At 38.1% G+C, this 25,716-nt stretch overlaps 1 protein-coding gene and 1 long non-coding RNA gene across 2 annotated transcripts; one reads left to right on the top strand and one right to left on the bottom strand.

Moving 5' to 3' along the window:
- Positions 1-830: 830 nt before the first annotated feature.
- On the top strand, positions 831-5,042 carry LOC309508552. The gene is made up of 3 exons (XR_014209537.1): positions 831-862; positions 1,251-1,414; positions 4,552-5,042. It is a non-coding gene; the product is annotated as an uncharacterized lncRNA (long non-coding RNA).
- Positions 5,043-10,739: 5,697 nt separating this feature from the next.
- LOC309508355 (extracellular calcium-sensing receptor-like) lies at positions 10,740-14,046 on the bottom strand (the record flags this gene model as incomplete). Its single annotated transcript, XM_082182945.1, has 6 exons — positions 10,740-11,653; positions 11,815-11,938; positions 12,330-12,557; positions 12,653-13,408; positions 13,496-13,784; positions 13,910-14,046. The coding sequence occupies 6 exons, from the start codon at positions 14,044-14,046 to the stop codon at positions 10,740-10,742; spliced, it is 2,448 nt and encodes an 815-aa protein (XP_082039071.1).
- Positions 14,047-25,716: the final 11,670 nt, after the last annotated feature.

The following is a 25,716-nucleotide window of genomic DNA, read 5'->3' as shown; positions in this document are numbered from 1 at the left end:
GAATTCTTCTTATTAATATTATTATAATTTAGTGTTGTTGTTTAAGGTTTAAATTAATCAACAAAATAGGCCTATAGATACTAAATAAATGTAAGCTACCCAGGTGAAAAAGACGTAGGCTACTGTTAAATGTATTAAAAATGCATTAAAGTATATTTGTATTGTAGGCCTACTAAAAACACACTCAAGTACATTTTTAATAGTACGTCTTTTTTCACCTGGGTATGTATACTGAATCAAACTTAAGTAGCCTATAATAATAATAATAATAATAATAATAGGATAATAATATTCTCATTCTGGCCTCACAGAACCATTGGGTTCCTCCAGATGCTGGCTTTAACATAAGAGATCTTCCAGGAACCACTTAAATGTTAAAAGATCTTCCAATAACCCTTTTATCACATTCAAGTTCCTCTATTTTCCCCCAAAGCACTTCGAGGTCTCATGGTAATGAAAAGGTGACTCCAGAACCTCTGAACTAAATACAAAGTGCTTAAAGGATCCCATAAGTTCCAGCAAGAACCTCAAAGAATGTCAATGCTCCTCCAGTAACCCTACTATAGGAGAAAGAGCTTTGAGGCACTTAAATTACATTTTGAAGTTCCTTGAGTATCCGACAGGATATTTGAGGCTCCTTTAGTTTTTACAGTGTACTCCTTAATTCAAAGAAGTTAGACGGTGTTATCCTTCAAGCAGATAAGTAGAGATTATTCAGCAAATCTCATTAATCTGTAATATGTTTTATGTTTTGGTTCTGTTGATCAAGGTTGTGCTGTCCTTTTTAAAAATTGTTTCAGGAATTTGCATCGCTGATGTCCAGCAATCTGCATTTGCCAGAAAGTCCACGACTTATTTCCTGGTATGTAAACATTAAAGGGGTAGATGAAACCTAAAATGAAAAGCCATCATTTACTCACCCCACTGCAAAATATGTTTTTTTTAATTAGTGTTTTTATTTTGTTTCCAGTCCAGATATCTACAATTCTTACATGAAGAAGCATTTAATAGACACGTAAAAATTGTCTTGTTTTCTGAAAGAATAAGTCAAAATTAACTGAGTTTATGCTTAAAACAAACATAATAAATGCCAGTGCCAGTGCATTCTAACCAATTTTAATTTTTAGTTGAAAAATTTTATTCATAGAACTATGAATAGACCACTACATCGAACCACAGTGGAACCCACAGTAGTTATTTAATTATTTTTTTTTTTTTTTTTTATTTTTTTTTTTTTTATTCCATTACAGGTCAATCTCTAAGCAACCAGTGCTGGATATTAAGTTTGGAAGGTCAAGGTGTGTGTGAAGGATCACAGCCTAACTTCATCACTGGCCTGGCAGCGCTGTTTGCCTCCTCCTATGAGTTCAGCTTGCAGTACCAGGAAGAGGCAGCACCTTGAGTTTGTTCAGAGGTTAGTCATTGGCAAATTTGCCATTCATATATATCGTCGCTGTCGGGCGGAATCCTCGTATCTCCAAAACCATTATTTTTCAGGAAATAAAAAAAACTGCATATTTTTTTAGTTATTAAACATTGTATCATTAAAGTTGGTATTATACCTTATATTGCTATCATATACTGTTGTATACCAACATTAACACAACATTTCCCTAAAATCATGTTTAATCGGAGATACGAGATTTATGACTTGGGAGCAGGGAGATACGAGGTTACGCTGTCATTGATATAGAACGGTACGGACACAGACGTCGCTGCTGCCAGCAGTGTTCATCAAAGTCTGCGGTCGCGTTCAGCCTTTTGAGAAGAGATAAGGCTTTAAGAGCTATTCAAATCTAATGATTGTGGTTACATACATCTTCCTAAACTCCATTTTAAACGTTTAAGAGCTATGAGTGATGCAATACCAAAATATTAGGCTGTCTAAAATAGGCGGAAATTAATCTGCACGCAAACAAAATCGGCGGTCGCGTTGAGCCTTTTGACAAGAGAAAAGGCTTCAATAGTTAACCAAAGCTAACAACTGTGGTTACATACATCTTCCTAAACTCCATTTTAAAGGTTTAAGAGCTATAAGTGAAGCAGAACAAAAAACGATGAGGTGATCGGCTGTCTAATAGGTGGAAATTTGCCTAATCTGCACGCAAACTTACCTCCGTGGCTCACGGGCTTCCTTCTGCACCGAAGCATTACAGCTATCGATTTTTAACAAAACAAGCCAACTCAAATGTATCTAACCTAACTATTTTCACTCGTTATTGTCTAAAAAACAGACAGAGTTATGCAAAAATAGGCTTAACTTACTGGCGCCAGTAGCCAGACCCTTTTTCTCCCATAAATAAAACCTGCTACTTGGGGTATTTTACATGCACAGTGCCAACTTCGAGTCAGTAAAATAATAATAAAAACAATCATTTAAAGCTGGTATCCAAAACATTTAATTCAATTCAAGGATTTAATTAGATACATTTTAAAACTTCAATGCACAAGTATAATAAGCCTAATAATAAGCCTAGTAATACGTAGACATTTAAAATACATCAATAACTGATATCATAGTTTAACACAGATAAAATCAGAGTTAAGGCTTGCTTTACGTGTTGCTCGACGAGGGTTTCTTAATCGTTGCGAGTTTCAATCCTGAGGAGACAAAATGCCTTGAGGCTCCTGCCCGCCGCGGAGTGAAGAAGAGGTGGAGTTACGAGGATTCTCAGACAGTTGAAGTGTCCAATGGAGTTACGAGATTTGCTCTCAAGCTATTTTCAACACTTTAGATTGGTTAATAATTTGTAAAAATAACAGAACCACGTGGGGACTGACCAATAGCATCGATTTGTGAAAAAATATGAAATTGACCAAATTTGGACATACGAGGTTTCCGCCCGACAGCGACGATATATATATATATATATATATATATATATATATATATATATATATATATATATATATATATATATAATATATATAATATATATTAGACTGAATTGTGTCACTAACCTTGACTTGACAGTATTTATTATGTTGACTACTGGTATGAACAATATGGCCCTGGTTTCCATACAGGGCTTAGCTTAAGCCAGGTCTAGGCCTTAATAAAATTAGGGTATTTAAGCAGCTTTTATAATAATGTATCATAAAAAAAAAAAACATTACTGGTGTGCATCTTGAGATAAAACAGTGGCAGTCATATATTTTAAGATATGTCAGTGCAAGTTGTTTTCAGTTGAAGGATTAGTGAAAATTCTGTCATTAATTACTCACCCTCATGTCGTTCCAAACCTGTAAGACCTTCGTTCATCTTCAGAACACAAATTAAGATATTTTTGATGAAATCTGAGAGGTTTCTGAACCACCCATAGACAGCAACGTCTTTGCAACTTTTAAGGCCCAGAAAGCTAGTAAAAACATTGTTTAAATAATCCATGTAACTAGTGCAACCTTAAAGGAGAACTCCGGTCAATTTTAACATTGAGCTCATTTTTTTTGTAAATTTGGAGTGCTGTCAATACAGAGAACAACGACAAAAATCGGTGTTGCCTACACCGTGTTATCCTCTTTTTAAAATTTGCACCCTGTTGACTTAAATGGGGCAATGTTTAAACCTGCTTTTAGCCTCTTAATATCCTTGATGTGTCATACAAGTGCCCAGCCATGTGAGTGATTCCTTCAGAGTGAACACGGGTGAATCTGACTGCAGTAGATGTGAAAGATATCTTGTTGAAACATCTACAAATGTCCATATATAGGTGAAAATGCCCCTTGAAATCAATTTAAGGTGGCAAATATTACCCCTTAATAAAAAATGTTAATTTCTGTCAGTGCTGTAAACTGACCACTGCATAGAATATGAAAAATATGAATATCTTTGTCAGTCAGCTGTCAACAGGCCTAAACAAGCCATGGCACCAAGCACAGAAACACAATCAGTAAAATGTTATCTAATTATTATCAAGAAAACTTTGAAAATATCGATCGAGACATATTTTGTCAATATTGCACACCCCTAATGCATGGTATTAATTTTGATTTCTTCGGGTCTTAAAAAGCCTTAAATTTGACTTTAAAAAATGTGCAGAAACCCTGCTTCATAATATTTAGGTTGAACCACTCTAGCTATATATTTACCAATGTTTTTACCACTTTTCTGGGCTTTGACAGTTGCAATGATATTGTTATCAATGGAAGGACAAAACTATCGGATTTCATCAAAAATATCTTCATTTGTGTCCCGAAGATGAACAAAAGTCTCGAGGGTGAGTAATAATGATACTCTGATGGACCTGATGAGGGGATGATATTGTTAATGAGCTGGGTGATGAGTAGGCAAAAGTTGTAGAATAAAACTTTAAATCTGGCAACCCCACTTCCAAAAATGTAGTTAGTTGACAGTGTTGCATGTAAACAGACACATTGAGTTGATGTATTTTACCAGGGCAGAAAAAATATCAGTTATTGATCACAACATCCAACATTGCATTTTTTGTTTTCATGTTGTTCAGTTTTAGACAGCTTTTGTGCTTTCTCTCTTTGTCAAAATATATACACTCAGTTAATAATATTTAATTGTTGTTTTTTTCTGCCTTTTAGATGCTTTCTTGACATCAATCCTGAACGTGGATCAAAAACAAAGAAAGGACAAGTAACTTCAAAGAAAACTGGCCAAATTGTGCAAAACAAGAACACCACTGTAAGCCTACAGGTGTCCTCACTTCTGTGAAAACTTGCAGACTTTGAATGGGATTTCGTTTGCACTTTTATGGACTTCAAAAAAGAAACAGCATTTCACTGTCGTTATAAAGCTTGGAAGAGCCAGGACATTTTTTAATAGAACTCTGATTGTATTCGTCTGAAAGCAGAATGTCATATAGACCTAGGATGACTTGAAGGGTGAGTAAATCATGTGCTAATTTAAATTTTTGGGTGAACTATTCCTTTAATTAAGTGCTAACTGTTACCTGTTTGTTGTTAAGTGTTAAAATTGCATTTTATGTTTAAAAAGTAATTCAGCCAACATGTTCACAGATGGCATTTTAACTAAATAAATGTTTTAAAACCCAGAAAATGTTGTTTTCTTTTTCCTAGTGTGACTACTCTTATGAAACCATAAAGTATAATATTTTAATTATGTAATAATAAAAGCAGTATTCCCTGTAAAAATACAATTTATTGCTGTCGACAAGTTTAATAATGTAAAATGTGGTATAATTGGTAATTACAGTGGAGTACTGTAAATGCTGTTTACTGTAGTAGTGTTGTAAAAAAGTTTTACAGTGTACATGCATGTGATACTGATGCATTTTTAAAGCTGTGGCATATGGTTATGGTACTTTGTGGATGTATTTGTCAAAAATGACAAAGAAAACACTGCATTATTGTATTAAAATACTATATTTGGTATTCACACAATAGACAAAATCTCCAACTATAGGCATTTAATTTCAAGGCATTCAGATATAAGATTTGTATCCCTAATATATGTGAAAGTATGTACTATACAAATAAGTACATATATGCATGTATACGCGTCATATATGCATGTATACATATATGCGCCTTACATATATTTCACATTTATGTGCATATACGGGAAAATATATGGCACTTACATGAAAACGGCCATTTTTGCTATATTTTGAAATATATGTTTCATATATGTGTATGTGTTTTACATATATGAATTTTGCATATATTCTCATATATGCAGCAGACATACATGGGCACTAACATTATATATGTAATTTACATATATTGACATATATTACATTTCTGTATGGGGCATTACATTATAAATATAATCTATTATTATAAAAATACCTGGCATTGCTTGAAGAACACTCAAATATCAAATATCATTTGCAATCATGTTTATTGTCTTCAAAACGTCTATATCTGCATATTACAGCGATCTCTGTGTTAGCTTTGTGTGTAGCTGCTAACAGTCTAGATAGCTTACCGGCGCTGAGAGCCAATGGGACCCGACGACGTCACACGGCGGCCATCTTAGGACAGGACCGCTCGTCCAGTTATAACATTAAAGTCTATTGTGCATGTAGTGCTGAAATAACTATATTTTGCTCAATTTTCAACCGATTTTCAAACGGCTTGGTGTGTCATAAACGTCAGGGATGCGGCTATTTAACTGCATACTTGTGAAAAATTATACACATAAACATCGGCATCAGCACAAATCATAGCCACGTTAATAAGGTTTGTAATAAACCAAACCGTTTGTAAATCCGTCAAGAATTCAGCAAGTTACGAGCATTTTAGTTGGCGTATGTCACTCACCTTCCGTCCACAGCAGCAGGGAGCAGCAGCGCAGTCTCCTGACCTAAGATGGCCGCCAAGTGACGACACAGCTGACTCCGCCTTGAGCCATGCTAACAGTGACGTCCTTGAAGGTCACATGATTATGGCTCTTCTTCATGTTCCATATGGAGTATTTTTGTGCATATAGCGCCCTCAGGCTATTGGTATGAATTGAAAACACAGCACATCTCAGTAAGAAGCGCTCATAATGATTACATCGACGCATTTGGGTATAAATTCAATAAATATTATTCCTGTCTACAGAAATATGAGAATATATCAATATTTCTCCAAGTCTGCACATTTTTGAGCTAAAAGCCCCGAGGGACGTTGTTTTGTATAGCACTGTCATGACAACAGCACGGAGTTTTTTTTTCTGAATGGACCAGCTGACGCTCATAAATCATATTAAAGGGATCGACGCATTTTTTCATTTCATAACTCCTGACACAAATTAAGACATAACTGTCACTATAAGTTTCTCAGAATACAATAGTTGTCAAATACTGAAACTTGAGTCTTATATCTTTTTAATGATGTATAGTTTGTCAAGGTAAAACATTTAATTTGATAGTAACTTTGAACTAAATAAATAAAAAAACGCTTCAGTGCGCCGACGCACTGGTGCAGCTTAACAGGTTAATTCACTTACTATTTTGCGCTGAATCTACCCCTCATCGCCGTGAGGCTGGGTTTCTTCTCTCTTTATCACTTCTCCTAGAAGAAGAAAAAAACCATCCGAAAAAAAAACTAGGAGACAGCACTTCCATAATATCCAAAAACCCTCGTCACCAACTGTTGTGTTTGTCTATTGTTTAAACAACACAAATCAGAGTCGAGACAACGATGGGCAATTCTTCTTTTCTTTTTACTATGCAATATCAGAATGAACAACTTTGTGAACACGTGTGTTTCTTCTTTCTTTGGACAATTAACTGGCCAACCAAAATCTAACCCCGAGTTAATCTAGAGTGGCCAGGCAGTGCTTATTCCTGAGTTTACTCTGAGTGCATTCTACTCAATACACTACAGCAGGGTTCACCAATCTCGGTCCTGGAGGGCCGCTGTCCTGCAGAGTTTAGCTCCAACCAGCTCCAACACACCTGTTTGAAAGTTTCTAGTATGCCTAATGAGACCTTGATTAGCTGATTCAGGTGTGTTTAATTGGGGTTGGAGCTAAACTCTGCAGGACAGCGGCCCTCCAGGACCGAGATTGGTGAACCCTGCACTACAGTGTTGTGCTAGCAATAACGATTTAGATTGAAGCTAGCAATACCAGGTTAATGTGTGATGTTGAGTAAGCTATATTTAGCAGTATAAACAACAAGGAATGATAGTAAATATTGATTCAAAACAGAAAGATATATGAAGCTTACAGACGCAAACCAATGCAACAGCAGCAGCAGCAATGAGGCAGACAGGAGCAATCGATTAATCGATCATGCAATCGATCGTGTGTGTGTGTGTGTGTGTGTGTGTGTGTGTGTGTGTGTGTGTGTGTGTGACAAAAGCTTCCTCATGCTTTTGTAACCTCTCTGAACCTGGTGACAACTGTGTTGACGGAGTCGCCAAACAGGCCAGAGGGTGAAACTGGGGAGTCTAGTAGAAAGACACAGTCTTTTTTTCTTTGATTACAGTTAAGTTCAGCCACAGGTGCCTCTCCGTCCTAACCAGCACCGACATTGAATGGCCGATTGCACGGGCCGTTTGCTTGGTAGCACGGAGAGACAGATTTGTGGCTCAGTGAACGCTTCCTCATCTATTGTACTGCCTGCACTCAAATCCTTCAGTAGGTCAGCCTGGTATGCCTGTAACACTGCCATAGTGTGCAGCGCAGCACCAGCCTGACCTGCAGCTTGATAAGCTTTTCCCACGAGCGCCAAAGTTGTTCTACATGGCTTTGTGGGGAGTGTAGGTCTCTTTAACGATGATGCCAAACCAGGCGAGAGATAGCTTGCGAGCGTCTCTTCAATTTGCGGTATCTCCGCATACCCCCGCGACTTCGCACCCACGATAGTTGAAAAAGTCGACGTCGAAGACATAAAGACGCGAGAAGAATATGGTTTACTCCATGACTTTATTAGTTCGTCATGGAGGTTCTCGAAGAAGGGGAGAGACTGATGTTGTGGTTCCTCCCCCCTGCCAAAGGACAGAAACCTATCCTCTAGCTTACTACATTTAGCGGTCTCTTGTTCGCATGGCCAGTCAATCTGTAACGTGGCCACCGCGCCAGTAACCACCTCGAGCAATTCCTTGGCAGATTTATTTTTGCGAGAGGAATGCTCAGAGGTAGGTTGCTCGTAGTCCGCAGACCCAAGAGATATATCATTGTCCCCCGCGTGAACCGAAGAAGCACCGGAGCGCGCTTCGGGATCACACGAGGGAACGCATGGATCTGGTGATGCAGCAAGCGATAGGGATGGACCCATCTCTTGCTGATCATTCAGATCCATGTGGGAGCCCCACGATGGTAATGTGGGTGCGGTTTGAAAATAACTTACAATGCTCGCTCTAGCCTTTCTCCAAAGCCAAAGCCGCATGCTCCTCCCCCAAACAAACAAAACAGTAATCGTGTGTATCCAGTTCAGACATGGGACCGGGAGCATGGAGGAACACAACACTTACTGTTGTTGACAAATTGTTTGCTTTTTAAACTCTTTTTAAAGACTTTCAGAGAAAAAATTAATTTCTGCACACTGCCAGTTGAAAACTAACTCCTAACAAAGATCTGTAGCAGATATAAAGAGGTAAGAGAAGTTTCTTTGACACACACATGCACAGAGTGGTCTCAAGAAAAAAGACCTGAAGATGCACCTGTAGCTCATCTATTTATAGCCTCGTGTCCCGGGTGCGCGCTGATGACGTCACCGACCGAGGCTATATTACCTCCGGGTCAATTCTATTGACTCGTTACACACTATATTCACAGCTGGTCATGATTAAAGACGTTCCCAATGCGCTAAGCAGCGCAGCATCGACTGTAGCTTTTGAAAGGGAACCATAGTACTGAGACTGCTCTCATCAGATTTAAAAATGATTTGCTCTTATCATCTGATCGTGGTTCTATCTCTCTATTAGTGTTACTTGATCTTAATTCTGCATTTGATACCATTAATCACAACATTCTTTCAAATAGACTCGAAAATTATGTTGGCATTAGTGGAATTGCATTAGCATGGTTTAAATCATACTTATCTGACTGTTATCATTTTGTAGCAGTAAATGAAGAAATGTCTTATCGATCACAAGTTCAGTATGGAGTACCACAAGGCTCAGTACAAGGACCGTTGCTGTTCACTCTGTACATGCTACCCTTGGGAGATATCATTAGGAAGCATGGGATTAGTTTTCACTGTTATGCCGATGATACTCAGCTCTATATCTCTTCGCCCCAACGAAACTTGCCAATTTTAGAAATTAATGGAATGCATAGCTGATATAAAGGTTTATTAATAAGAGATCCAACAACAAAGCAAACAGAGAGCAACACACACTTAACATTGACGACAAGTACACTGAGTACACTGAACTCAAACAGGACTGAACATATTTACATTAATGATGGTGACTGAGTGCAGCTGAATGTAATTAGTGTCCGTGACAACAAATGAGTGACGAAGGCAGTTGATGACAAAACATAACGAGTCCAAACTAACGTGAATGTGACACTACCTGGTTAACACTACCATGATAATAGATTTTCTAAATCCCATAGCACATAGCTCACAACATTAATAAAACTGCAAGTGTGGCAACAGCCACTATACTTCGAAAACGGATTTCTTGAATAAGCACTACCTTGCAAGCTGGAAGGCCACTGTTCTGTAGAATTTCATTTCAAATCCTAATCAAACCTGCCTGTCCGTAATTTTCTAGTTATCCTTAAGATCTTGATTAGCTACTTCAGGAGTGTCGGATTTGGGTTGGAGTCAAACTATGCAGAACAGTGGCCCTCCAGGAGCATGACTTAAGTGGATGCTGCACATTGGTGGTGGTTGAAGAGATTCCTCCCTTCTATGTAAAGCACTTTGAGGTCTCAGTAAAAGTGTTATATAAATGTAACGAATTATTATTATTATTATTATTATTAAGAACTTTGATTTGCAGCAACAATAAGAAACTTTTCTGGCAGTTACAATAAGCAGAGCTGACAAGTACAGATAACAAATTAATATTACATATTATAATCAGCAATGGATCCTGTTCAAAATGACATGAAAGAATGCGTATGGTTAAATTGACGTAACATCACACTGACATGTAAACATGAGGCTAGGATTCTTTATGAATGCATTGCCCTTATTATAATATTTTTATTTTTTATTTTGATATTTGTTATAATTTACATAAATGCATAAGTGTATTTATTATTGACATTTTAAATGACTTTTGTAAATTTCATGCATCAGAAACTTTTTTCTTTAAATAATAATAAAGGACACTATTAATATACACTTTATTTTATCTCAAAATGATTTAGGTGGATTCTTTCCCATCAGATGTTGCTTTGTGTTTTGTTCAGGCTTAAACAGGATGATATAACATTTAGGTCCAAATATGCAAAACAGTAAACCAAAGCTTGAGGCTAAAATAGCAAATATCTCCACAGCTACAGTAAATTTTCCAGGAGAACTGACATAAGCTGGAATGAATGTGATCCAAACAGCACAGAATATGAGCATACTGAATGTGATGAATTTGGCTTCATTAAAGTTATCAGGTAGTGTGCGAGCCAGAAAGGCCAGCAAGAAGCACAAGACAGCCAGTAGACCAATATAACCCAGTACAGCAGAGAAACCTATAGTGGAACCCAGACTGCACTCAAGAATGATCTTTTCATGATAATATTTCATGTTTTTGTAGGAAACAGGAGGAGATATTGTTATCCAAAGCACACAGATGATAACCTGTATAAGTGTAAAAGCAAGAACACTGAGTTGTTGTTGTGCAGGCCCAAACCATTTAATGATATTTCTTCCTGGAAGTGTAGCCTTAAAGGCCATTAACACCACTATTGTTTTTCCCAGAACACAGGAGATACAGAGGACAAAAGTGATCCCAAACGCTGTGTGACGCAACATACAGGACCACTCAGTGGGGCGACCAATGAAAGTAAGTGAACAGAGGAAACACAGTGTCAATGAGAAGAGCAGCAGGAAGCTCAGCTCGGAGTTGTTGGCTTTTACTATGGGGGTGTCCTTCTTGCTGTAAAACAGGATGGCCACCAGCACAGTTAATCCTACTCCAAACAGTGAGAAAAAGACTAGCACTACACCCATAACTTCAGTGAATGACAGAAACTCTATAGCCTTTAAAACACATTTATCTTTTTCAGCATTAGACCAGTATTCCCCTGGACACTGCTTGCAGTTATTTGAATCTGGAAAGGAAGTTGTGTTTACTATAGTTAGAGACAAAGGAGAAAATTACTTCATTGATAAAGTCTCTTGATAAGAACCTGCATCCTTAACAGTAGAAGGAAAATACAAAAAAAACAGCTAACGAATTTTCTTTGAAGCTTTGAGATGGGCTGAAGATTACCTGTCTCATTACTGATTTCTCCTTCTGCACATGGAATACAGTCATAACAGCAGACAGGTCTTCCTTTCTGTGCAGCCTTCCTAGTGCCTGGACGACAGCTCACACTGCACACAGACCTTGGCTTCTACAAAGTAAAATAAAATTATACATGGTATTACATGGTTTATGTGATATGATGACGATAAATCTATCAGTATTATAGAGAACAGAATATTGTATCTTTGATGTGTAAAATTACGCAAAAATGGAATGACAGCTATTGCATTGAGAAACCACTGGAAAAACTGAAACAGTTTTTTTGCTCTTGACATTATATTAGCTTCTAACCAGTCCTAAATCAACTAGAGGTTATACCGTGTATAAATGCAAATGGTATTGATATACAATTTTTTATTATAAAATATAAAAAAAGGTTTTATTTCCTGAATTTTCTGAGTGGCAGAGCTTTGAGGAGTATATACAGTATAATATAAAATTATTATATTCTAATGATTAATACAACACAAGCTATTTACCTTCAGCTTTCCTCCAGCCCAGATTATGTTTTCAGTGTTGAGCACAAAGCGCTGATCAGGGGGCAGTGAGGCATTATAGTATCCCACTGGTTTAAATTGGACTGATCCATCTGAGTCTTGCTGCCAGTTCATGACTTCATACTGTGCTACAACTGCTCCAGTTCTGTCAAACCACACACTATCTCCTGTCTTTATGGTGGAATTTATCTTTTTCAGAGCCTCAACTACCTATTGAAAAAAAGACAATTCAGAGACATTCTGATGTTACCAAAGAGATAAATATTTTATCTGCCAGCTCTGCTTTCATCACAGTTTTTTTTTACCTGCTGTGGTTGTATTGTCAGACCTTTTTCACAATCTCCTTGTTTCGTGCACTGTAGCAGACTGTGTAATGAGTAGGCCACGGCATAAACTGCTTTGTATACATTGCTTGAATATCTTTGTTCAGTCACATCTTCATTGTAATTTTTCAGTGCGATCAGATCCTGATATCCGCTACAATTTAATACATATTGAGAAGAATTCCCCTCAGTCTGTGAGCATGGGAATGCTGTGTTCCAGAATTTCTTTAAAACATAATCTGCAAACCCTTCAATATAAATTTTTCTCACTGCAAACCCCAGTGACCCTCCCAGAACTTGAAAACTGTTTGGAGTCATCAAACTTTTTGCAGTTATCCAAGCCTCCACTCCAATCAATTGGAAGTCTGTAATGTTCTCAATACTTAGCTGATCAAACAGATTGCCCATCTCAACTTGAGAAAGAAATGCCACAATTACTTTTGCAGTGCCTTTTTTTATTATCTGTACCACCTTTCGGAGTTTTTCAGGCTCTGTTCGATAGAATTTCACAGAGTACTCCACACAAATCCCCTCCTCCTGGGCTGTTTTCAGAAATATGGCTATTCCATTGTTTCCATAGTCATTATCACTGTTCACAGCTCCCACCCAAGACCAGCCAAAGTGCTTGACTATGTATGCAAGTGCTGTGCTCTGGTGGTAATCACTAGCAATAGTCCTGAAGAATGATGGGTAATTATTCCTATCACTAAGGCATTCACATGTGGCTGAAGGACTTATCTGAAAAGAAAGCACAGGAAACAAATAAACAGTTCATAATCAGTATAGTATCACTATGGTCAGACTTGTACTATTATTGCTTCTTACCACTGGAATTTTAAAAGGTCCTGTAGTTCTGGACAGAATCACTGTGGCTGAAGACTCTGTTTCACCTATGATAGCATGTATAGGAGACTGTCCATTGCATATGTCCCCTACTGCAAACTCCGGACCATTCATCAATGCCATAGTTGCACTCATGGAAGACAGTCTTGAACCACAGGTATCATATATTCTGTAGCCAATAGAAACATTTGGGAGCAAATGTTCACTTGTGTTAATCTCCTCTATGGCAAAGATCATTGTTTGAGCCATCCGAAAATCTATTAGATTCACACTGTGAAAACATTTAAGTTTTGCATGAGTAAACAAAGTTAAATACATATATTTATACATGCTACAAATTAATTTAGATAACAAATATGTTTTTATCAAATGCATTATCTTCCCAATGTAACAAACCTAGAGCAAAGCAGACGTTGAGGTTTTTGTGTAAAGTCAAATGACGGTAATGTTTCTTTACTGTGGATTGCAAAAAGTGTTCCAATAGTTACATCTCCATCTTTAGACAGCAGCGGGTATTTTGAGTCTCCCATCATATGACAAATGTTCTTTTTTGCCTTTGTATGAAGGCAATAATAAAATAGGTGTACGCAAAAAAAGATGAGAATCCTACTGATTGATCTCAGATGCATCTTCCAAATGCCAATGACCTGATACACCATTTGAACTTTTGTATATCACATCATTAATATGCGTCATTTTGGAAAAATGATCCCACAGGACATGAGCTATTAAAGAATAGGTGAAAAAAAATTGCAATCTTTGAAAAATAATTTGTTGTCCGTTCTACAGATACAGGAATATACAGGAAATTTAAATCTATTTCATGCCATTATAAGCCCTTCAAAAAATAACTGAAACTGATATCTAAAACATCTATTTATGAGTGAAGCATAGACTGTAAAAAATATGGACAAAGCGTCTGTGACGTCACCCATAGACTTCTGAAGAACGGTTTTGAGGCCGTTTATGGGGGGTATGGGCGGCGCCATATTTCAATACAAATGTTCAGAAAGGATAACTTACAGGTATGATGTGTTGTGTCAGATCATGGCCGAGACGTAAAATTTCAGGAATTCCACTCGGTGCAGCCTATGCTCGTTGTCAGCTGTCAATCAAGCTGTCAATCGCGCCCTTATTTGTCATACATTTTATATCTAAATACGATCTAAACTAACGAGTTAGAAAAAAATTCACCCCCCTCACAGTTGTCAGGCACTCGGAACCTATCGAAAAATACAATAAAAGTCCATGGGACCAACCTGTAAAAACATGAATTTATGCTGTGAAAACGGACATTTTAACATGGGGGTGTATGGACATTTGCTCCCTTTTGGGACCTGCCCCTAGCGGATTTTCGATATATTGCAGTTTTTCGCACTTCCGGGTAGGCTTCATTTTTCAGATTAGAATGTTGCCGCTTGGAGTGAAGTTAAAAAATATACAGTAGAAATTCTGGGAAAATTCGTAGAAATTGAGGATCATTTCTATCACAGTTATAGAATACATGTAAGATATTACTAAAAAAGCTGTGCGATATGGAAGTGACCCCTGTTACAGTCAAAACAAGCGTTCAGGGTCATTTTTGTCAGGACCACTATCGTCGAATACAATTGACAATTAGCATACAGTTTGGATTTGCGGGATGGTTCTGTTCTGGGCATCCATCCATAAGAACTCCCTGTGCATCCATGCAGCCTAGCATGGATAAGAGCAGGGAGAGCAGCAATAACCCCCTTAGGGTAAACAGAACAGAACCAACATGAATGAATTGCAGATATCATTAATTCAAGATTTTTAAAGTACAACATGATTCGAGAATTAATTCTGATTAAAGGGGAATCAGAATGCCAAATCCTGTAGAATTTACAATATGTGAGAGTTTTGTAATAAAATATCCAAAAATCACTTGCACAGTGTGATATATTTCCTGCAGTTGTGTACTTACAATATCCGAATAGTTTCCAAATATTTTTAATTTCAGAGAAATTCCAATTTTAAATGATAAAAGTGACTCCCTTTTCACTTGTCGCCTGTCAATGACGTAATATCCGCATTATCCCTGGTTTCCGCTCGTACTGCCATAGTAACCATGGTGATAGATGTGGACAACTGCGTTACGTCTAGTGGCACGCTCACACTGTTGTTGTTTCATTCAAACATTATTGACCATGGCAAGCAGACTTTGGGACAAAAGGATAACTAAAATGAGGATCAATATCAGCGTGGCGTTTTCAAGATGCAGAGATCTCCACGTCCATGACAAACTTCGACTTGACAGAGACGCCACTACTTTATTAGACAGGTGAGCAAATATACATAAAACTAATCAATGTTATATAGCTCAACATGATGAAATGTTAGAATATTATCAGCAGTATGTTATTCTAATGTTGATCTAGCTTACTGCTAGTCTCATACAGACAAACTAACACATAGAATAACATTATAACTTTCAACACACTCAAATGCAGTTTAGTGTGTTAGTGTAGACCAAGTGAAACATCGCTGCGTTACCTCACAAGTTTCATTCGTCTAATAAACTGACCTGTGTGAGTATTAATTCAGCACTTGCGGGTAGTTCAGTAGAATGAAATGTCCTTATTCCTTGATATCCGCGGAACTTGCGTGTTGCGCTGATATCTGTCTCTCATTAGCAACCTGCTTCATATCATAGTCATGTTAAAAACATCAATGTATTCACTCATCCATAAACATTATTAGATCCTTCGGCATGACGATAAGTCCCATCATTCCGCTTATCACTGTGTCATCAACCTACGCATTTGTTATTGTAAGAGGTTAGCGACCCCTAGCGGCGGGAAAAAAATTACATATTGTAGCTTTAAGCAACAAGTATGTTGCCGCCCTTACCTGGATGACCTAAACGAGTATGTTGCCAATACATACTCGTTGCTATAAGCCATAGCAACAAGCATGTTGTCAATACCCGAAATGCATGCATATTGTAAACATGCATATTGCAACGAATGACATGCCGCCTGAAATGAAGAAGTGAAAATTGAGATATCAAAATGAATCAGCTGCTTGCTTGTTGTATATCCGCAGTCCAGTTCCTGTTTATCTGAGTGACGACTGTGAGCTAGAGATGAGAGATGGAAATCTTTTTCATTGGAAATAAGTCACAATACTGAAGTAATGCTGGTGGAAACTTCCGGTTCACACAGAATTAGCAACACATGTCATTAATACAGCTGGATGGTTTAATGCAACAAGCATGATGCTGATACTTGGATATATTTAGGCTCAAATATGTAGGTTTGAATAAATTCCAATCACTAGACAAGTTATTTGTTGACGTGTACTGCGTACACCAGTGGTTCTCAACCTTTTTTGAACAAACGCCCCCTGACCTATTCCTAATCCTCTTATCGCCCCCCGCCCCTCATTCTGAGATTTTTTTTTCTTTTTCTGAATTGCCGCTGGGTGTGAATTGTGCTAAAAAAGTTGCCTTATCTTCTCTGAAAAGCGTTCCGGACATTCAGCTGACATAAAACAACACTTTAATTAAACGAAAAAAACTATCCAGTGATGAAATGTTTTCTGTGTTGACAGAAAGAAAGAAAGACAGAAAGAGGCTGTTGCTGCCTATGTATCTCGCTTCAGCCAACGGCTCCGCCCACAACGCAGAGGCGAATTGCTAATGAGCTACTGCCGCTCTGCTGAAGCAAAGTCCCAGAAAACGGCATAATCATCATTTAAAGACCACTGAGAATGTTTAAAAATAGCTCAAAATATGATCGGAGTGGGACTTTAAACACATTTCAGTCTCGTCTTTTTTCGTCAACGATATTGCATACGTTGATATAGTCACAGTTATCGTTTAATGACGTGGGTGTCGTCTCTCATCGTCTTGTCTTAGTCAGGGGAAAAAAGGTCGTCAACGAACATTTTTCGTCATAGTTTTCATTAACGAAATTAACACTGCTCTTGGTTTAGTGGCAGAGCTGTGACACTCCCGGTTTGTCATGTGTTTGTGTTAGTCTGGTCTGTTGTGAGCACATGGCTGTCATGTTATTTCCTTGTGCCATGTGCTCTCCTGTCTATTGTCTAGCCCCTCCCATCTTGTTATCTGATTATTGGTTAATTTGTCCCACCTGTCTTTCTCGTTACCCTCCTTTGTTTGTTCCCCTATTTAGCCTCCCTGTGTTTGTAGTCCTGTGCTGGTTCGTTTGTCAAGTCAAGTCAAGTCAAGTCAAGTTTATTTGTATAGCGCTTTTCACAATACAGATTGCATCAAAGCAGCTTCACAGTATTAAATTAAAATAATACAACAAAGTTTGTTTCAAGAGGAATTTATTGATTGATAAAATTAAATTAGATATCCCCAAAATATCCCCAACTGAGCAAGCCAAAGGCAACAGTGGCAAGGAACCGAAAAACTCCATCAAGTGACCTAATGGTGTCCTAAAACTCCATCAGGTGCCTTAATGGAGAAAAAAAACCTTGGGAGAACCCAGGCTCAGTCGGGGGCCAGTTCTCCTCTGGCATTGGATAGAGGCCGGATTGTAGTTTGAACTGTAGGATTATATGAATGCCTGGCTGAAGAGATGCGACTTTAATCTAGTTTTAAACTGGGAGAGCGAGTCTGAGCAACGAACAGTATCAGGAAGACTATTCCAGAGTTTTGGAGCCAAATGTGAAAATGCTCTCCCTCCTTTGGTGGTTCTGGATATCCTAGGTATGACCAAAAGCCTTGAATTTAGTGATCTCAAAGAGCGCGATGGATTATAGGGCGATAGAAGATCCGTTAAATAGACTGGAGCTAAGCCGTTTAGGGCTTTATAAGTCAGTAGCAATACCTTGTAATTAATACGGAACTTTATAGGTAACCAATGCAGTGATGATAAAATCGGTGTTATATGATCATATTTTCTTGATCTCGTAAGAACTCTAGCGGCGGCATTTTGGACTAACTGTAGCTTGTTTATTGAGGATGCAGGACAACCAGCTAATAAAGCATTACAGTAATCCAGTCTCGAGGTCATGAATGCATGAACTAACTTTTCTGCATCAGAAACTGATAGCATATTACGTAGCTTAGCAATGTTTCTAAGGTGGAAAAAGGCTGTTTTTGTAACATAAGAAATATGATTTTCAAAAGACAGGTTGCAATCGAGTATAACACCCAGGTCTTTTACTGTAGAGGATAAAGTAACAGGACATCCTATGATGTTAAAGTTGTATTGTGCGAGGTTTTGTGGGCGGTTTTTTGAACCGATAAGTATTACCTCTGTCTTGTCTGGATTTAATAAAAGAAAATTACGCGTCATCCAATCTTTTATATCTTTAACACACTCTGTCAATTTGGAAAATGTAGCGTTTTCATCCGGCCGTGATGAAATATATATTTGAGTGTCATCAGCATAACAATGGAAACTAATTCCATGTTTCCTTATAATATTTCCAAGTGGCATCATATATATTGAAAATAACAGAGGGCCTAATACAGATCCCTGCGGCACTCCATAGTTTACTGGAGTTATGATCGATTTTTCTCCATTTAAATAGACAAAATGGTAGCGGTCAGATAGGTATGATTTGAACCAGCTTAGTGCTTGTCCTTGAACACCAGTATAATTTTGTAGTCGATCTAAGAGTATTGTGTGATCTATAGTATCGAACGCAGCACTAAGATCAAGTAAAACTAGTATTGAGATACAGCCTTGGTCAGAAGCTAAAAGTAAATCATTTGTGATTTTAACGAGCGCAGTTTCAGTGCTATGATGCGGTCTGAATCCAGACTGAAACTTTTCATAGATATCATTTTGTTGCAAGAAAGAGCCCAGTTGAGCGGACACCACTTTTTCTAATATTTTAGACATAAATGGAAGATTTGAAATGGGTCTATAATTTGCTAGATTATTATGATCTAATTGTGGTTTCTTAATGAGAGGTTTTATAACTGCCAGTTTAAATGTTCTTGGAACATGACCTAAAGATAAAGACGAGTTAATAATATTGAGGAGAGGCTCTTCCACTACAGATAACACTTCTTTCAGTAGTTTAGTTGGTATAGGATCTAATAAACATGTTGTTGTTTTAGATGAAGTGATAAGTTTATTTAACTCTTTTTGTTCTATAGTTGTAAAGCACTGTAATTGTTCTTTCGGGGTGATAATTGAAGCTGAATTGTAAGGCGCGATTGAAGATTGAACGTTTATAATTGTGGTTCTGATGCTTTCTATTTTCTCAGTGAAGAAGTTCATGAAATCATTACTACTGAACTGTAACGGGATATTTTGTTCGGGTGACGTCTGTTTATTTGTTAGTCTAGCCACGGTGTTAAATAGAAACCTTTGATTGTTTTGGTTGTTTTCTATTAGTTTGCGGAGGTGCTCAGCCCTGGCAGCTTTTAGGGCCTTTTTATAACGTGACATACTGTCTTTCCACGCGATTCTAAAGACCTCTAAATTAGTTTGTTTCCATTTACGCTCTAAAATACGGGTTTCTCTCTTTAAAACATGCGTAGTATTGTTATACCATGGTGCTTTATTTTTCTCTCTGACCTTTTTTAATTTAATAGGTGCAACCACATCCAATGTTCTAGAGAGAATGGTGCTCATAGTGCTAGTTAGTTCTTCTAGTTCATCTGTTTGTTTGGGTTCAGGCAGCAGCTGAGACAGATTAGATAAGCAATTTGAGAAATTATCTATGGTGGATGGGAGGATTGTTCTGCCTGGTTGATAACGCGACGCCGCATGACATATTACAGCAGTACGTAATATGCAAGTTACCATGTAGTGATCAGTGACTTCATCACTTTGTGGAATGATATCTATATCGGTTGGATCGGTTCCGTGTGATATAATTAAATCGAGTGTATGATTAAGACGATGAGTTGGTCCGGTGACGTTTTGCTTGACCCCAAATGAATTTAATAAATCTGTAAACGCAGCTCCTAACGCATCATTTGGATTATCTACGTGTATGTTAAAATCTCCAACAATTAATGCTTTATCGACATTGACTAATAGGTCTGAGAGAAAATCTGCAAACTCTTTTAGGAAATCAGCGTAAGGCCCTGGCGGTCTATATACGGTAGCCAAGGCTAGAGATAATAGGGATGTTTTTCTAACATCTAAGAGCGTAACATTTAGTACAAGTACTTCAAATGAAATAAACTTATAACCCGTTTTCTGAGTAACATTTAGAATATCTTTATAAATGGTTGCAACACCTCCGCCACGGCCAATCAGACGGGGTTCATGCTTATAACAGTATCCAGGAGGAGTAGACTCATTAATACCGAAATAATCATTTGGTTTAAGCCAGGTTTCAGTAAGGCAAAGTACATCGAAGCTATTATCTGTGACTATTTCATTTACAATAACTGCCTTAGGTGTGAGTGATCTAATGTTTAGAAGACCTAGCTTTAGAAATAGTTTTTGTTTACTAATAGCAACATTTTCTGTTTTAATAACAATTAGATTTTTCCTAGATCCTGCATTAGATTTATTATTTGATCTCACTAAACGAGGAATAGACACGGTTTCTATGCAATGTTCTACACTAGTATTTATATCAGTTGAATTGGTGCAGCAGAGACTATGATTTGGACTTTTGGTTACTAGTCAAAGGGTATTTAACATTTTGGAGATGTTATCTGACAGAAGATCCGCTCCGAATCTGCTTGGGTGTAAGCCATCAGCACGAAAAAGCCTAGGACGCTCCCAAAACAGATTCCAATTATTTACAAAGAGCAGTTTCTGCTCATTGCACCATGACATTAACCATTCATTTAGCGCAAATAATCTGCTGAACTTTTCATGCCCTAGTCGGTACGTGGGAAGCGGTCCTGACACAATGATCGTTGTTTCAGGCGATGTGCTGTGTACCGTATCGATTAGATTCCTGAAGTCTTTCTTCAGAATCTCCGTCTGGCGCAGCCTGATGTCGTTCACTCCCGCGTGCAGGACCACAGTTCCGACGCGCTCGTCACCGTTCAGGATCTCGGGAACGCGAGCAGCGATTTCAGAAACACGAGCACCAGGGAAGCAGTGACTTTGCACCTTACTTGTACCTAACGTAGCGTGTACGTGCCGAACGATGGAATCGCCGATGATCACAGCATCGCGTTCTGTTTCGCGTAGAGGGGAGAAGCGGTTTTGTGTCGATAACTCGAAAACCGGGAGGGTCGGAGAAAGTCTTGGTCTAAACCTGACTCGCGTCTTCCGCTGCGGAACCACCCAGGCTTCGTGGTGGCGTGTTGGAGCCGGAGTGAACGAGACCATGGCTGATTGCGACCGATGCTGAGGAACGCACGGAGTAGACGCGGTCGGAGTCAGCGGGTTAGTAACGTTAAACACTGATTTGTGTGCGTCGGCGCGTGATGTTTCAAGAGCCAAACACCGGTCTCTCAGCTCGGCCTGTCTCAATAAAAGGTTGTGGATCTGTTTCTCAACAGCTTCCAGCTCAGACTGCAGTGCGTGAAGCTCAAATGTGTCCTCACCTGCACCAAGCGGTAGACTACTTACATCTGATATATTCGCCATTTTAACAGATGGACAGTGAGTTAGCAACGAAGCTACCAGTGATGCTATCAATATTAATACTAATTTATATTATAAGTTTGTTTGTAAATGAGTGTGGAGAAGACGCGTTCAGCCGTGATCCACGGACGTAACCTTTAAGAGTATGCAGCGTTGGATCACTAATAGGCTTGAGACGCGTCTGCTCAACAGTCCGCGTTGTAACTATGAGGTTTTTTAGTGGTAGGGGTGTAGAGTAGACGCACGATAGGCGAAAAAAAAGTGTTTGTTTATAAGTGAGTGTGGAGAAGACGCGTTCAGCCGTGATCCACGGACGTAACCTTTAAGAGTATGCAGCGTTGGATCACTAATAGGCTTGAGACGCGTCTGCTCAACAGTCCGCGTTGTAACAATGAGGTTTGAGCAGTAGTGCTTCTCAGTGAGGAAGAGTAGAAAATGTTCGTTGTAAGCGGGTTTAAAGAGAAAAATCAAGAATTATAAATCAAATCGATAGAGCTCCAAAAACAACAACGCATTCAGACGCAACGCATGATAATGACAGGACAAGACATTATTCACCGTGTTTGTTGAGTGTTTCTTATTCACCTGAGCTTTTATGAACTCAAAGGCGCGAGAGAAAATAAATAAATAAAAATAGCTGAGCGCAAGGGTGGCGCGTTAACAGGCTAGCGAATTACTAGCGTGTTATGCGTCAGGGTTGGGTAAGCTGTATTTAGTAACGTTAGTAATATAAACAACTAGAAATTGTAGTAAATGATGGTTCAAAACAAGGAAATACGAGGCTAAGACGGAGCTTACAGCTCCGAAGCAAACACACTCACAGCAGGCAGCGAGAAAAATCAAGAATTATAAATCAAATCGATAGAGCTCCAAAAACAACAACGCATTCAGACGCGACGCATGATAATAACAGGACAAGACATTACTCACCGTGTTTGTTGAGTGATTCTTACTCACCTGAGCTTTTATGAACTCAAAGGCGCGAGCGCGCGAGAGACAAATAAATAAATAAAAATAGCTGAGCGCACGGGTGGCGCGTTAGCAGGCTAGCGAATTACTACCGTGTTGTGCTAGTAGCAACGGAAGCCAGCGATGTTGGGCAAGCCGTATTTAGTAGTAGTATAAACAACTAGAAATTGTAGTAAATTCTGGTTCAAAACAAGGAAATACGAGGCTAAGACGGAGCTTACAGCACCGAAGCAAAAACACTGTAACACTGTAACACTGTAACACTTTGTCCAAGTTACTCGTTCCTGGAGTTTCCTTCCCGCTTGTTATCTGAGTTTTTGAGTTTTGTACCTTGTCTGCCAGTCACTAATAAATTTCCTCTGCATTTGAATCCTCGTCTCACGTTCAACTATTTCGTGACACCACCGTAACTAATTAAGGTCATTAGTGTGAGCCCTGAGCTTGGTGACTGGCAGACAACTTTTTAACATCAGGACACAAGGATGTCAGCTTGAGCCGGAGTGCGCCTGAGGTAACCAAATTGAGACGGCTGCGGTACTTCGTCTGCATGTGCAAAGCTTGACTGAACCTTGCCGCCTTCACTGCCCTCAAGTGATCGGTGTAACGCAGCAGGTGGTTATCGGTTAACTCATCAACCACCTGAATGTAAGTAAATTAAGTACAGAAAGGCAGTTAACGATATTGAGATTATTTTACGCTACCTTTGTAAATTACTACTACTACTACTACTAATAATAATAATAAGAAGAAGAAGAAGAAGAAGAATAATAGGCTACCTTGGCCAGCTGAGGGAAATTATTGAACTGACGCCTGCTCAAATTTTGTTTGTACGTTACAGCTCCGGCAGTTAACGTTATTGAGATTATTTTACGCTGCCTTTGTAAATTAAAATATGCCTAATAATAATACTAATAATATTAATAATAACAATAGGCTACCTTGGCCAGCTGAGGGAAATGATTGAACTGACGCCTGCTAAAATTTTGTTTGTACATTACAGCTCCGGCAGTTAACGTTATTGAGATTATTTTACGCTGCCTTTGTAAATTAAAATATGCCTAATAATAATACTAATAATACTACTACTAATAATAATAATAACAATAGGCTACCTTGGCCCGCTGAGGGAAATTATTGAACTGACGCCTGCTCAAATTTTGTTTGTGGGCTAAAGCTCCGGCAGTTAACGTTATTGAGATTATTTTACACTGCCTTTGTAAATTAAAATAATACCTAATAATACTACTACTACTAATAATAATAAATATTGCTGCGAGCAGCAATTGCGGGCCCAAGCCGGTGGCACCGCCACCCTGGTGCCTTTAGTTACACTAAAGGCACCGGGGTGGCGGTGTCACCGGCTTGGGCCCTCCATCGCTGCTCGCAGCTATAATTATATATATATATATATATATATATATATATATATATATATATATATATATATATATATATATAATGTATGTAATGAAGATGAAGTTCCAGTGAAATATGTTCACAATTCCCTATGATATCTTCATGTCCTATGTATGTATTCTGAGTGGCAGTTTCTAGATGATGAGGTTATGATCCGTGATAGCATTGGAAATAATTAGCCAAAATGTAGGCCTACAGTATGAGCCCTTTACCGTGTTAAAGTGATATAAAGCCATAGGATAGCTTTAATATTTTTCTGTGACTGGGTATGTTTAGGCATAAAATAATAGTTAATTCCTACTTCCATAGGAATTAATTGAAAACGCTCGCTCTGCTTCACTTGGCTCTGCTTTTCTTTACAGTAAAACACTGTTCTCAAGGATTCATCCAACCCTGTTTAAAAATAATCCAATACTGCCCTCTTTTGGAAATACTATATATTCAATCGGTAGTATTATTTTATACAGAAATAAATTATTTATAATTCAGATGAGAATAAAGTTAGTGTTAATTAAAATTGTAAGGAAAACAAATATATGGATCTGAAATCTACTATCATTTGCTGCAAATAGGTTGACTATTTTATTATTCTATTTTATTACGGCTATAATGAACTGGTTGCGATGTCAAGATTGCAATGCTGGAATGCACTGTGTGTGTGTGTGAGAGGCGCGGGCGTGATCGAACAGTGGAAACATAAAAACATAGGCTACTCCGTCATTTTGTAATAGGCCTACCTGATTTTGAACACAAGGGCAGTATAGCCCTATGTATGACTATTCTTTTACTAAATAGCGCATTCTGGCTGTTTTTAAACTTGTACATAATTCTTGAATTGAAAAAACTGAATAAACCCAAAACTGGGTTTAGTTCTGATATTTGTATAATTTTATATAGAAATAAATGGCGTACAATTAAATTTTTATAAGATATGAGGCTTTTAGTGTTTCCTTTTTTGACATTACTTTAATCCCTCGCCATAGCAAAACCGTTTGAGATATTTATTATCCGTTCACAATTTAGCATTTTTAATGTATATTCATCATGTTGAAAAAGTTTGGTATGGATAAAATAAACCACTTAGGAGGAGTAGCTAAAAACTCTGAGTCTGAAATATCCAAAAAATCCACATTCAAAACGCAGGTTCTGACCTGTGTGCAAAGTTTCATGAGTTTTCGAGCACGTTAAGGGCCCCAAAAGCCCCTGAAACCTTGAAAAACAATTATAAAAGCAGTCTCTCCTAACAGACAAATCCCCCACACCCCACACACACACAGAGACCGAGAGATAGATAGAAAATCCTCCAAA

This window comes from Leuciscus leuciscus (assembly GCF_965113295.1).
Source record: "Leuciscus leuciscus genome assembly, chromosome: 10".
NCBI classification, from domain to species: Eukaryota; Metazoa; Chordata; class Actinopteri; order Cypriniformes; family Leuciscidae; genus Leuciscus; species Leuciscus leuciscus.
This window is presented reverse-complemented; position numbering and strand designations above follow the sequence as displayed.